General features: G+C 43.0%; 1 protein-coding gene across 6 annotated transcripts in view; it reads left to right on the forward strand.

The window, feature by feature from the left end:
• The window catches only part of NBEAL1 (neurobeachin like 1), a 371,002-nt gene that overhangs the window by 10,765 nt on the left and 347,193 nt on the right, over window positions 1-13,044 (forward strand). For all 6 annotated transcript variants that reach the window (XR_012244983.1, XM_073633306.1, XM_073633307.1 and 3 more), the window contains exon 2: window positions 5,225-5,723. Coding sequence is in view for 5 of the 6 variants with exons in the window: in XM_073633306.1 (XP_073489407.1) it covers window positions 5,673-5,723 (51 nt within the window). In the remaining variant the exon portion in view is untranslated. The remainder of the gene's footprint in view (window positions 1-5,224; window positions 5,724-13,044) is intronic.

Genomic DNA, 13,044 nt, shown 5'->3' on the forward strand with positions numbered 1-13,044 from the left:
TAGTGCAGACAGTTCGGATAGGAAACACATTAACCTTACAATTTATCGTTCGTTCGGCAGAAAATTTTCAAACTTGTCCTTCGTTTTTTCAGCTCAAAAATGTCCCAATGGTTATCGATTTTGTGCCCATTAACTGGACGAAAAATGAACGAACTGTCTAAATGACCGAATTTTGGCTTATTTTTCGTATAGTGTATGGCCAGCATTAGGCTCCATTCACATCTTGGCATCCCGGATCACCGGCAGAATCGGTGTGATTCTTTTGGGCAACATTCGCCGGGCAACAATCATGGCAAAATGCGCCAAGATCGGGGGGTGCCGTTGGAAGTGACGTAGGTTACACTGGCGTCCCGCGATTTGCCATAATTTGGGATCGTGGGTAGAATCGCGGCGATTCTGCCCATGATCTGGGACGATTCTGCCAACGATCCGGGACGCCAAGATGTGAAAGGAGCCTAAAGACTGGAGCATAGAAAAGTGAAGTTGTTGCTCATTTGATCTAGGCTTCAAGACTATATGAAGTGCAGGTTACCAGTGTAAAATGTGGCAATGATCCTTGTTGCATTGTGTTCTTACAGTCTATATGAAGTGTCTTTTTCTTGTCAAAGGGAGGGCAGCTGGCCTCATCTATGCACTTGCAAACAACCTTCTTTTTAATATGTTTATAACTATTGCTTCTTTAGCATCAATAATAAACCCAATGCACACTTTGTCCATTCTTTCCAGTACAGTATAATTCCAGATTGGCTATTCATATTATTTCCCTGGGGTCCTTTTTTCCACTGACTGATATTCACTGACAGCCCTTAATCTGCCTTTTTAGCCTCAATAAATGCCCTCCTGACCAATATAGATATGATTTAAACACTGAGTGATGGCTTTTGCTAGACATTGAGGAAAAATGCATAAAAGAATAGAAGTAGTTTAGCATAATCCCCAAATTCCATCTTGAGTATGACCTGTGTACTGTCATCTGAATGTGGAAAATAGCATTGTTGAAGATTTTTACATGTCATGGATATTTTAATTACCTCTGATAATATTAATAATAATTACTCCAGCCGTGCCATCTGTCCATGAATGAGTTAAAGATGAAAGTCACATGCTGGGATTGTTCCCTGCCTGCCATGCTTACAGCTGATGCAAAGGAATCTGCCCTGTTGCATATCTCTGTCTCTCTGGATGCAGCAAATTCTTCTTATCCCTCTGCTTGGACGTTTGCCATTAACAACATCGGTGCCAGCTTATGAGCGCAAATAAGAATTCTGCTTTCCTTTTTTTTTTTTTTTTTTTTTTTTTGTTTCTGCAAATTTAAGACTAGAGGCAAGTAATAAAAAAGTTAATTGACCATTATTATCCTGAAAATAGGCAAGGAGACAGAACTGCTGTATGTTTTGCATTTGGAAGCTCTAATACTAGTAAAATATTAGAAAGTGATACAGTGCTATGCAAAATGTTTTAGTAGCAGTCACTGTTCTGTATAAAGTGAGATGAGGCTGTACAGACATCATTATAGCTTACCCAGATATAGAAAACACAGCAAGAGTTCTGGCTAGAAGAGCATACAGTCAGAAAGTTTGGAATAATAGATTATTAGGTGAACAGGCGTTGTTGGAGAGAGGGTGGTAAACCGCCAAATCATTTCTTAAAGTGACACTCAACATACAATGTCTAAAGCAGTTGTAAACCTCAGACACGAAATACGAACAAAGCACATCCCTCAATAGTGTGTACTTGTCTCCGCTAAGAGCACTGAGTATCATTTTATGTCTTCTGCTTCATTCCTCTGCTATCAGCACGAATCACTTCTGACAAGTTTTCCTGACACCAAGATAAAAAAGGTGACAGGGGAGGGAGCTCTAGCTGATTGACAGCCTCAGCTCTGTTCCTGTGTGCTGTGTGGAGGGGGGTGTGTCCCTTCCCTCCAATCAGCTGTCAGAGCTCTCCTCACTGAGCTCTGCAGATTGCGACTTCAGCTACCTCTCCGCCCCCTTTTTTCTGAACTCTCAGACAAGCTTTAGAATTTAACACTTTGAACAGATGTAGGGAAGACTGCAGATAGACCAGTACAATTTATGTAGCAGGATTTGTTACATTTCTGTGTATCACCTGAGGCCAGTCCCGTCACTGGGTATATGTGGGTATATGTTAGGCCCCTTTCACACGTGCGGACAGTTCAGATCTGCAAAAACTGACAGGCAGATCTGAACGGTCGCTCCATACATCTCTATGGAGCGACGGATGTCAGCGGTGACATGTCCGCTGACATTCGATCCGCTTCGCAAAATCCAGATAGATGGATGTCCTATTTTCAATCCGTCTGGCGGAACGGAGCGGATGAAAATGGACAGGAGGTCCGTAATCATCTCACCCCCCACCCCCCATAGAGGAGAGCGGTCTCTCTGACAGGTCCGTCCCTACACAGACTGACAGAGACGGACTTGTCATACGCCGGCTCAGCGGGGATCAACGGAGTGATCCTCGCTGAGTAAGCGGATGGCTAAATACGGATCCGCAGGTCTGAAAGGGGCCTAGAGGTTTACAACCACTTTAATTGCCATCATCCCTTCTATTTAAGTATAAAGATCATGCCACTGTATTTAACTTAATATAAAAAAAATCATCCGAATACCCTATTTAATGATTGCTATTCAGAGTTCACATGACGTTTCCTGGGTCTTTTCTGTCCTCGGGGAAAGTTCTGAGGGAGGAGTTTCTAGTACTGTGCTGTAGAGCTGGGCAATTTTCTCCCCCAAAAAATCTGCGATATTTAAAAAAAAAAAAAAAAAAAAAAAACGATTCACGATTCGAATCGAGTTTTTTTTTTTTTTTTTTTGATGGACACCGCACCGATCCTGAGGAGCTGCGGGCAGGAGTTTTTAGGTGAGGCCGCAGCTTCGGCCTAGTCCACGGCGTCCGGCCTCGCGGACTAGGCCGAAGCCGCGGCCTCAACTAAAAACTCCTGCCCGCAGCTCCTCAGGACCGGCGCGGTGTCCTGGTGAAAAAGAAAAAAACGATTTTGCTGAAAATTTTAATCGAATTGACCTCTCAACTCGATTCAAATCCATTTTTTTCCCAGCCCTACTGTGCTGATGTGTGAATCTGTGTCTGCCCAGCATTGATTGGTGTTGGTCACTCACATGACATAAAGGCTTTCAGAATTGAGAAAATAAATAATAGCAGCAAATTGTTTTAAAGCTTCATACAAATCTATATTTCAAAGCAAATGTTTTTTTTTTTTTTTTGCAATAACATGGTGTAGATGGAGTTTATATTAACTGACAATAGCTTTCTTCACCGTAAAGATATCTGGAGGAGGTTCTGCCAATCACAGGCTGTGTCACCCCTCCAGCCTGTGTCTATGTCCTAGGACTTGGCGGTATATGAACCCGCCATCTTATATCACTCCCCATAGTGTTTAGATATGAGGACATGGAGAAGGAGGGAGGGAGATGGAGTGTCATTTACCACTGTGTATACACCCACCCATGTGACTGTACAGTATAGCTGCACAAATAAGAAAAAGGAACAAATGTACTGCTTAGAAGGGAACTGAAACTGGAGCATGCTCAGTAGATGTCAACAGCTGGTCTACACAACCTTGGGCAGCAGCAGGGACACAGACAAGGAGGGAGGGACAGTGAACAACAGGATCTAGGATTTTTGCAGTCTACAGAAAGCAAATGCTTTAGTGACTGAGAGAGTATGACACTAACATGTATTGACATTTTGTGATGATTTGGGTTTAATGGCACTTTAAACAACACATTATTACACAGCAATATGCAAGTGCCATTATATATAGCAGTCCTTGGGTATTGATTTTCAGGTGTTTATGTATGTCAAACACTATTGTTTTCCACTTCCCTTGTGACTACCATATATAAACCACTTACGCTATCCAAAATGAAAAAAAAAGTTTTACCTATTACCTTTTTTAACCACTTAAAGACCAGGCCTCTTTTTTAGACTGTGTTTACAAGTTAAAAACACATTTTTTTGTTGGAAAATTACTTAGAACCCCCAAACGTTATACATTTTTTTTCTAACACCCTAGAGAATAAAATGGCGGTCATTGCAATACTTTTTGTCACACCATATTTGCGCAGCGGTATTACAAGCACACTTTTTTGGGGAAAAAATTCACTTTTTTGAATAAAAAAATTAGAAAATGGTAAAGTTTGCCCAATTTTTTTATATTGTGAAAGATAATGTTACTCTGAGTAAATTGATACCCAACATGTCACGCTTCAAAATTGCGCCCACTTGTGGAATGGCGGCAAACTTTTACCCTTAAAAATCTCCATAAGCAACGTTTAAAAAATTCTACAGGTTGCATGTTTTGAGTTACAGAGGAGGTCTAGGGCTAGAATTATTGCTCTCGCTCTAATGATCACGGCGATACCTCACATGTGTGGTTTGACCACCGTTTTCATATGCGAGCGCTACTCACGTATGCGTTTGAGACGGGGTGCTTTAAAAAAATGTTTTTTTCATTTATTTTTACACTGTTTTAAAAAAAAAAAAAAAAAAATTGGGTCACTTTTATTCCTATTACAAGGAATGTAAACATCCCTTGTAATAGAAGAAAGCAGGACCTCTTAAATATGAGATCTGGGGTCAAAAAGTCCTCAGATCTCATATTTGGACTTAAATTCAATAAAAGAAAAAAAAATATTTTGTCAATTTGAAAAAAATGACAACAAAAAAATGTGCCTTAAGACGTATGGGCGGAAGTGACGTTTTGACGTCGCTTACGCCCTGCTATGGTATGGAGACGGGTGGGGGCCATCTTCCCCTCACTCATCTCCATATCCGGCCATGGATAGGACCTGATCGCCTCTGCCACTGCCGATGGCTCCGGTAAGCGTCGGAGGGCGCGGGAGAGTCCACCATTATCCTTAACCGAACCGCCGCCTGAAGAGATGGATACCGCGGTTGAGACAGCAGCTGCTGCCATTATCGAGATATCCCTTTTCAAAATCAGGACGTATATAGTGGTGCGGCGGTCGGTAAGTGGTTAACCAAATAATTATATTGCGGAACTGCTGGTTATTTAAATACTGATGGTAGCTGACATTTCCCCTCTTCTCACACTCAAGTGTGTTAAGAACATACATCTGCAGACACTGTTTACTTAGGGGAGTAAAAGTTGTGTGTTCCTGTCCCTTTTTCCTTCTTTGGTTGTTTTTTTATTTAATGGAATTGTTTTCTTTTCTTTTAGGTGACTCAGCACCCAGGTGTCTAATAGTCCTCCCCACATAGACTAACAGAACTTCCTGATGTGTGTGCCAAAAGTTTTATCAGCGGACAATGCATGTGACATCACCTAACACTGAGCCCTATGAAGACCTTTTGGAATCCGATGCAAGGGCAATAAATTAATTTTATTTTGAGAAGCTCTGGACTACCTGTGTTTCAGTGATCTGTTTGTGCCCACCCATATGAGGATTACAATAGAATGCTAGCTTCGCTAAGCATGTCCAAGTCCTGCTGAGCTGGTTTTCTGCTGGTTTGATCTAAGCACAACTTGCTTATTTGTTTGTTTGGTGGGAGTACATCATCGGCAACATAGTACATGTGAAGGGCTGAGGATAAAACTCTCTAAACAATGTGGAGGAACTGGTTCTGAAATAGATTTGTCTGAGAAAGCTCTGAGCAGAGGTCACGGGATGGCATCCCGGGAGAGACTCTATGAGCTATGGATGCTGTATTGTAGCAAAGTAAGTATTGCTCTTTTATTAGCTTTGTAATATATTGCAGATGTATTGGAGAGGGTCTAGTCCGTACGGAAAGGAATACGGAGGTGGCCATGTATGATTGTCTGTGGCTGGGGTACTTTCCAATTTACTGATCTGGAACAAGCATGCAGATCAGGAATCTCAAGGAAAGCTGAAACTTGTACACAGTAAAACCTTGGTTTGAGAGTAACTCGATTTGAGAGTGTTTTGCAAGACGAGCAAAATTTTTTTAATAAATTTTGACTTTGATATACAAGTGATGTCTATACAAGTAGCGTCATGTCACAACTGAGTATAAAAGAGAAGAGAGGCGTCTCTAAGTGTAATAATATGGTTACAATTAATGAAGGTATAACATTTAGAACATATTGCTACATTTAGAGGCGCCTCTCTTCTCTTTTATACTTTTGTAGCACCTGCTGGATTTTGCTTCTAACCCCCTTGTGGAGGCTTCCATTTGTGGATGGACATTTTATGGTTACACAATCTGGTCACATTGCTATAATCTTTTTATACCGACTATAAACTGAAGGACCTATGAATAAATGGTTGTAGAACAAATCATTATTTCTTATGGGGAAATTTGCTTTGATATACAAGTGCTTTGGATTAGAAGTATGTTTCTGGAACAAATTATGCTCGCAATCCAAGGTTTTACTGTACTTGTTTTCAGTCGGTGAAAATACTGAATATATTGGATTAGTATGTCTGCCAAGGTAGTAGTTTCAGAAGGAGAGTTCAGCAATGGCTGCCTCTGTATCAATATGATTACTTTTGAGCCATGGTTGACACTAATGCGATGCAGGAAACGCACAGGAATTGCACTGTTTTCATGTGATCTGCTGCTGGGGTCAAAAGTTTAAGGCACCCCAAAAGCACCCCAAAAGCAGGTTGCAAAGCACAGTGCATTTGCCTGAACTGGATCGCATGGGTGTAAACCATGCGGTGTGCAGCGTGAACCAGAGCTAAAGGGAAATCTTGCAAAACTTGATATTTTCATGTTTATATGCATGCTTACAGAGGTTTTCTTTATTTTTTGATTGTACTGCGAAAATGTTATGGGAAATAAAATAAACTCTTCTCAAAAAGTACCATACCTCTTCTTTTGCAGCAACCATTATTTGGACTTTTTGCTTTAAGTGCTGATTTAGGTTTCATTCACTTTTGTACGACTCCAAAATTTCACCAACTGTGGTGCAACTTTGACGCTGCTTTCGATTGGTACAACTTTTTTTTTTTTAAGGTAACTTTATTGTGCACAAAATACTGTACGTGAGTACAAAAATCAAAGAGAACACAGAAAACATAGCAAACGGTGCTCAGATATCACCATATACAATACCAGGGCTTTTTTTCGGGGGGAACTTGGTGGAACTCAGTTCCACCACCTCTGGCTCAGACCCTTTGGTGCCTGCTCACCACAATCACTTGTAAACACAGGAAGTCTGGTTTCTGTGTTTATAAGTGACAGCTCTGCACTCTGTATGTAATGCAATCCTGGTATTTAATGCCCCTTTAAGACCCTCCTACTGTTTTCGTGAAATTTGACTGAACACACCCACTATTTGATATGATTTGGAGGGTGTGTGTAGGGGGAGGGGTTTTGTGGGGCCGTGGTTAAGTTCCAGCACCTATTTTTTGAGAAAAAAAGCCCTGTGCAATACATAGTATGTCCATTCAGTACATGTAGCTCAAGCATTGCAAGAACAAGTGTGCAATCCAAACTCTACAAACATGAACTGTAGAATGTCTGTGTATCGGTGCATACAAATACAGTAGTCAAGAAAAAGTGAAAAAGGATCCACAGTAGGTCCCTAGCTCTGGTCAGTGCCTTGAGTATTAGGTGGTATCGTGCATTCTGAACTCACCCACAAGTCACAGATTTTATGAAACTTATGAGGGCAACCTCTGGCTTTATATGTCAATTTATTGGATGGATGCAACTTGCATAGGACTTTGGCTTTGACCAGTGATAATGGACAACTGTCGCACAACTGTTGCATTGTATAACATTCAGGCATGACTTTCATGCAAATTTTGAGGGTTAACGTGGAAGTCTATGGTCCTCAAGTTGCATGAAAGTCGGACCAAAGTAGTGCATGAACTACTTTGAAGTTGTTGCAACTTTAATCCGAACGTATATGAATGGTTATCATTGGAAAACCATGGGCAACGACTTGTCATGCGACTTGTCCAAGTCCCAAAGTTGCATGACAAGTTGCACAAGTGTGAATGGAGCCTATGGCTATAATACATGCACTGACATACTGTGCTGCCATCTATCTTGAATAGCACCCCAATGCACTGCAATGCATAAAGCCATAGTGTGTTGCAGGAAAAATTTGGTGACAATTATTGGGATGTTTTTATGTGTCGGTTGCCCATTGATATCAGTGGGCTGCCTTTAGCGCTCTGCACATTAACGCGTGACATAACGCACCGCACAAATGTAAATGGACGCTAAGGTTGGCTTCACACTGCCACGCGGAGCGGCTTACAGGAGGGGTCTGGTGCTTCCCCGTTCACCATTTCAGGAACGATTTAGGTCCGAATTTTTGGCTGAATTCGGACCTGAAATGGACCAGAAGATGCAGAGGACTCATGCTATTTGCTTCACAGCCGTCCTGAAACTGTGTAAACCAGCTTCATTGAGAGCCGGTCACAATCTCCTGACATGCGAATTGGATGTGGAAAATCCACATCCAATTTGCAATAGTGTGAACCCAGCCTAAAGGTTATTGTGTTTTTAAATGTTTTAATGATGTGGATATTGTGTGGACACAATGGTGTGTTATAACTTCAGTCATTTTCATTTCTGTCTGTGACCCCTTTAGTGAGGTTTCCCCTCAATGTCTGTTCAGTGGCACCAACTTTCTTTATCTTTATAGAATAATTCAGTTCAATAAGTTTCCTTTGCAGTGATGTGTGTGTGTGTGTGTTGTAGTTCTCACAAGCAAGCTTCCATAAGCCTAGTACACACATGCTGAATGTCGGGCAGCATTGGCAGGTTTATTAGAAACCGGCCCACATTTGTCCCGTGTACTGCAGCCAGTCCTTCAGAAGCCGAAGGGGCGTGACTGAAAAAGGTCTGCCAATCGGCTCCCGGTCAGCGCTCTCAGCCAATGGCTGAGAGTGCTGATCGGAGTGTTCTGGCGGGGGGCCGTCCGCCTGTCATAACACAGCAGGGGAGATCGCTGTGCTAACATTGCATGGTTAGTATTGTAACTGTACTGTCTGTCTGCTCTCATGTTGTAAAGCGCTGCGCAAACTGTTGGCACTATATACTGTATTTATTGGCGTATAACACACACTTTTTTGCCCTTAAAATCAGGGGAAAATCGCGGGTGCGTGTTATATACGCCGATCCCCCGCTGACTGTGAGCGGAGGAGCGAGCGCTGCTGGCATACATACATAGCCGATTGTACTCGGCTAGGTTTGGCTAGCTCCGCTCACAGTCACGCACAGTCACGCCCAGTCCCGCCCTATGATGGACATAACACAGGGACTGGTCATGACTGTGAGCGGAGCTAGCCGAACCTAGCCGAGTACACTTGGCTACGTATGTATATCGGCGGCGAGAGGAGCCGAAAGCAGCCGAGAGCCGCCGAAAGGACCGGCTCTGTGTCTCTCGGCGGCGCCATATTTAAAAACTGACAAGTCTGCAGTGTCACTGGGCAAGGCTGCAAATGACACTGACAAGGCTGCAAATGACACTGACAAGGCTGCAGATGACACTGACAAGGCTGCAGATGACACTGACAAGGCTGCAGATGACACTGACAAGGCTGCAGATGACACTGACAAGGCTGCAGATGACACTGACAAGGCTGCAAATTACACTACAAGGCTGCAGATGGACACTGATAAGGCTGCATTGAAGGGCATTTAAATGTAAGTTTTTTTCCTTAAAAAGATTTTTTTCCTTAAAATTCCCTCCTAAACTTGGGGTGCGTGTTATACGCCGGCGCGTGTTATACGCTGATAAATACGGTAAATCCTGTATAATAATAATAGTACAGCAGCTCCTCTGAAGCTGTCAGTTTTATTTTGCTCAGCCCTGCTGGGTTGAACGAAAAAAAAAAAAAAAAAAACTAGTAATGTGTACTAGGCTTAAGGTAGCCACACATCTTGTAATACATTCTGTGATTGGCAAATCTAAAGCTGGCCACACATTTTTCAGTCTGATTGTACAGCCAAAATTGTATAGTGTTTAGTCAGCTTTGGATTTACCAAAGACCGAGTAGTAATTGTTGTCCTATCTGATTGGATATAAACTGAATGGATTGTTTAGGTGAATCTTGCACAACAGAGTTGTTGGTGAATCCAAAGCTCATCATACACGTTACAATTTGATTATACAATCTCCTTTTAGATCTACCAACAAGTATATGCTTGATTGGAGACAGGTTGATTGGGAATTTAACATGTTTAATGTGTATGGTGAGCCTAAATTGGATTGTGCAAAGATTGTACAATTTGATTCCAACGTGTAATTTACCAACTGCTATGAACTGCATATAATGTGTAAGCACTCACAATCAAATTTAACATGTATAGCCAACTTTCATTTGGAACTCGGAGCAGCTAGGTCTGTGCTTCCCTTTTTAAAGTGGAGGGCCACCCTAAAATAAAAAAGTGCATTAATATTCTTATAAAAATAAAAAAATAAAAATTTGAAAACAATTTTTTTTTAACTTACCTGAAACCCCTGTTGCTAGGGGTCTTCCTAATCTGCCTCTTCTTATTCCACGGCGCTTCCTCCTCTTCGGCGAGCGGCCCCGTTGCATACATGTCCCAGAAAAGAACGGGGCCATTCACAAAGCGCAGCGCGACTCGCACATGCGCAGTAGGAAACTGGCAGTGAAGCCGCAAGGCTCCACTGCCTGTTTCCCTTTGTTAAGATGGAGGCGCCGGCAGCCGATCCGATGGACGGATCGGCCTCGGGGGGGGGGGGCAACATCGCGGGCTCCCTGGACAGGAAAGTGTCCTTATTAAAAGTCAGCAGCTACAGTGTTTTGTAGCTGCTGACTTTAAAAAAAAAAAAAGAATCGCGGCCAGAACACCGCTTTAAGTTTCCCTACAACTATAGTTCTCTCACAGAGGAGGAGATATTGGGTATAATTGCTGACCTCAGATAACTAATTCATGGATTATCTCCACTGATATACTGTAGCTCTGGTGTCACATTTGTCTCTCTGTTTGCTGAATGAAGAGAATGTTTGGCTGATGAAAGAACTGTGAAACGTATCAATCCTTTGCTGTCCCTGCTTCCCGATTGTAAACTGTGATCAGAAGTTGGCGGTGACAACTCGGTCACTGTACTGGGAGTGCCAAGTGAGCTCCCAGTACAGATCAATAGACTCAAATAGGCATCAGCCCAGCATTAAATCCCAGCTCTGTGGTACCGCATATATGGGTGAGGTTAAAGCGGAACTTCACCCTAAAAGGTTTTAGTAGGTTTTAGTCACCCTAGTTTTAGTAGGTACCCGCTCCCACTTCTGCTCAGACCGCCTAAGTGATCAAAGTAGAAGTTCTCCCCCCACTTTTAACCTTCTGGGACATATCACAGGTATCAGGAGGCTACGGGACCATTCACAAAGTGCAGCGGGAAGCGGCTGTGAAGCCGCAAAAATTTACAGCTGGCGTCCCTTAGGAAACATGCCGACACTGGGGACCTGAGGATTGGCAAAGAACCAGCCTGGGTGAGGACGACACTGGATCCTTGGACAGGTAAGTGTCCTTTTTTTTTTTAAAGTCAGCAGCTACAGTATTTGCAGATTACATTTATTTGAAGACTGAAGATCAAGCTGTGCTAGGAAAGCTTTGCTCAGAGTTCTTATCATTGCTATTTTCTTCAGGATGTGAACTTTGGGACATACTTTTTAAATCAGAAATGTTTGCATTCACTGCAGGTGATTCTTCCAGGTACATGTGTTTTATGCCTCATGCACACTGGACATTTTTACAGTTGCTTCTAGGGGCGTCTGGCATTTTTTTTCTGTTTCTAAAATCCCCTGCATGTTAGCCTATGTGTCCATGCACATAAAGGCTTTTTGCAGCGTTTAGTGGCAGAAAAACCCCCTCTGCCGGCGCATCTCGGAGCAGCAGAGTTCGGGCAGAAAAGACACTTGACGCTTGTAAACGCATCTAAACGTGTCAAACCGCTTTTTAACACTAGGCTCGTTTATCGCTTGAGCATTAATTCGTTTCGATGGCCAGAATTAAATGATGTATTCTGGCCAATTTAATGAATTAACACCCAAACACTTGATACGGGGAAATGAAGCTAAATGCGTTACACATTTACAAGCATCAGGCTTTTCTTTTGTCAAAATGTTGCTGCCAGGAGGAAGACTTCTAGGAGGGTTTTGAAAACGTCCTGTGTGCATGAGACCAGTGCGAATATGACGCTACTTCAACGTGATTTTAAAGCACAGATCAGTGTGGTTTGGACCTCCAAATTCACTGCGGCTTGTGACTTCATTTAACAGAAGTCAGTGCAAGTCACAATGAAATCCACAAAAAGTAGTGCAGGAACCTTTTTCAAAGTGGCTGTGACTCGAGTCTGTAAACCAGGGATAAATGCAATGGCGGCCATTCATATGGGGCACAGGGGCGCAGCCCCCCTATTTCATACGTCTGGCCCCTAATATCCATGCAGGGCACTGGACGCATGGATTTCATTGTTTGTTTTTTTTTTGAAGCACGTAATTAGAGCCAGCAGCTCTAATTGACTTCAAAAAGGGTGGGCTCAGGGTTCTAAGACCCGATTGGCCGGGGGGGGGAGAAGTGACTGCCGGGACTCGGGAGGAGATGCAGGGGGGAAGCCGCCACCTGGATGGGGTAAGTGCGGGGCTGGCAGGTGAAGTGCGGGCGAGCGAAGCAACGATCTATCGAGCAACGGGGAGGGGGCGGGGTTTGGGTTAGTGAGGGGGCCAGGTTTGTTTGCCGCCCCCCCCCCCCCCCCAAAAAAAAATTGAGCAACAGCCACCACTGGCTAAATGACAGTGATTATTTCACCTCCAGTGAATGTTTGAATGTTGGGGAAAGTCACAATCACGTCCCTTTGGTTCAGGCTAATGAATAGCTCAGAGTCTTAATACTCGGCTTATTATGTTGCTGCTAAAAGATTAAAAACTGTTCCTACAGCAACACTACAGGAATGGGGCAGAGCTGTATGTGCAGGAACAAGACCTTTACTCATTGATGAAGGGTGTCATAGCTTGACAGCAAACTGTGAGAGTCGTGGGCACACTATGTTCTCTGTCTTGTAGCTTGTATATTTCAGTTACTCTCTGGCCT

Source organism: Aquarana catesbeiana, linkage group LG06 (genome assembly GCF_042186555.1).
Source record: "Aquarana catesbeiana isolate 2022-GZ linkage group LG06, ASM4218655v1, whole genome shotgun sequence".
In the NCBI taxonomy this organism is placed as follows: domain Eukaryota; kingdom Metazoa; phylum Chordata; class Amphibia; order Anura; family Ranidae; genus Aquarana; species Aquarana catesbeiana.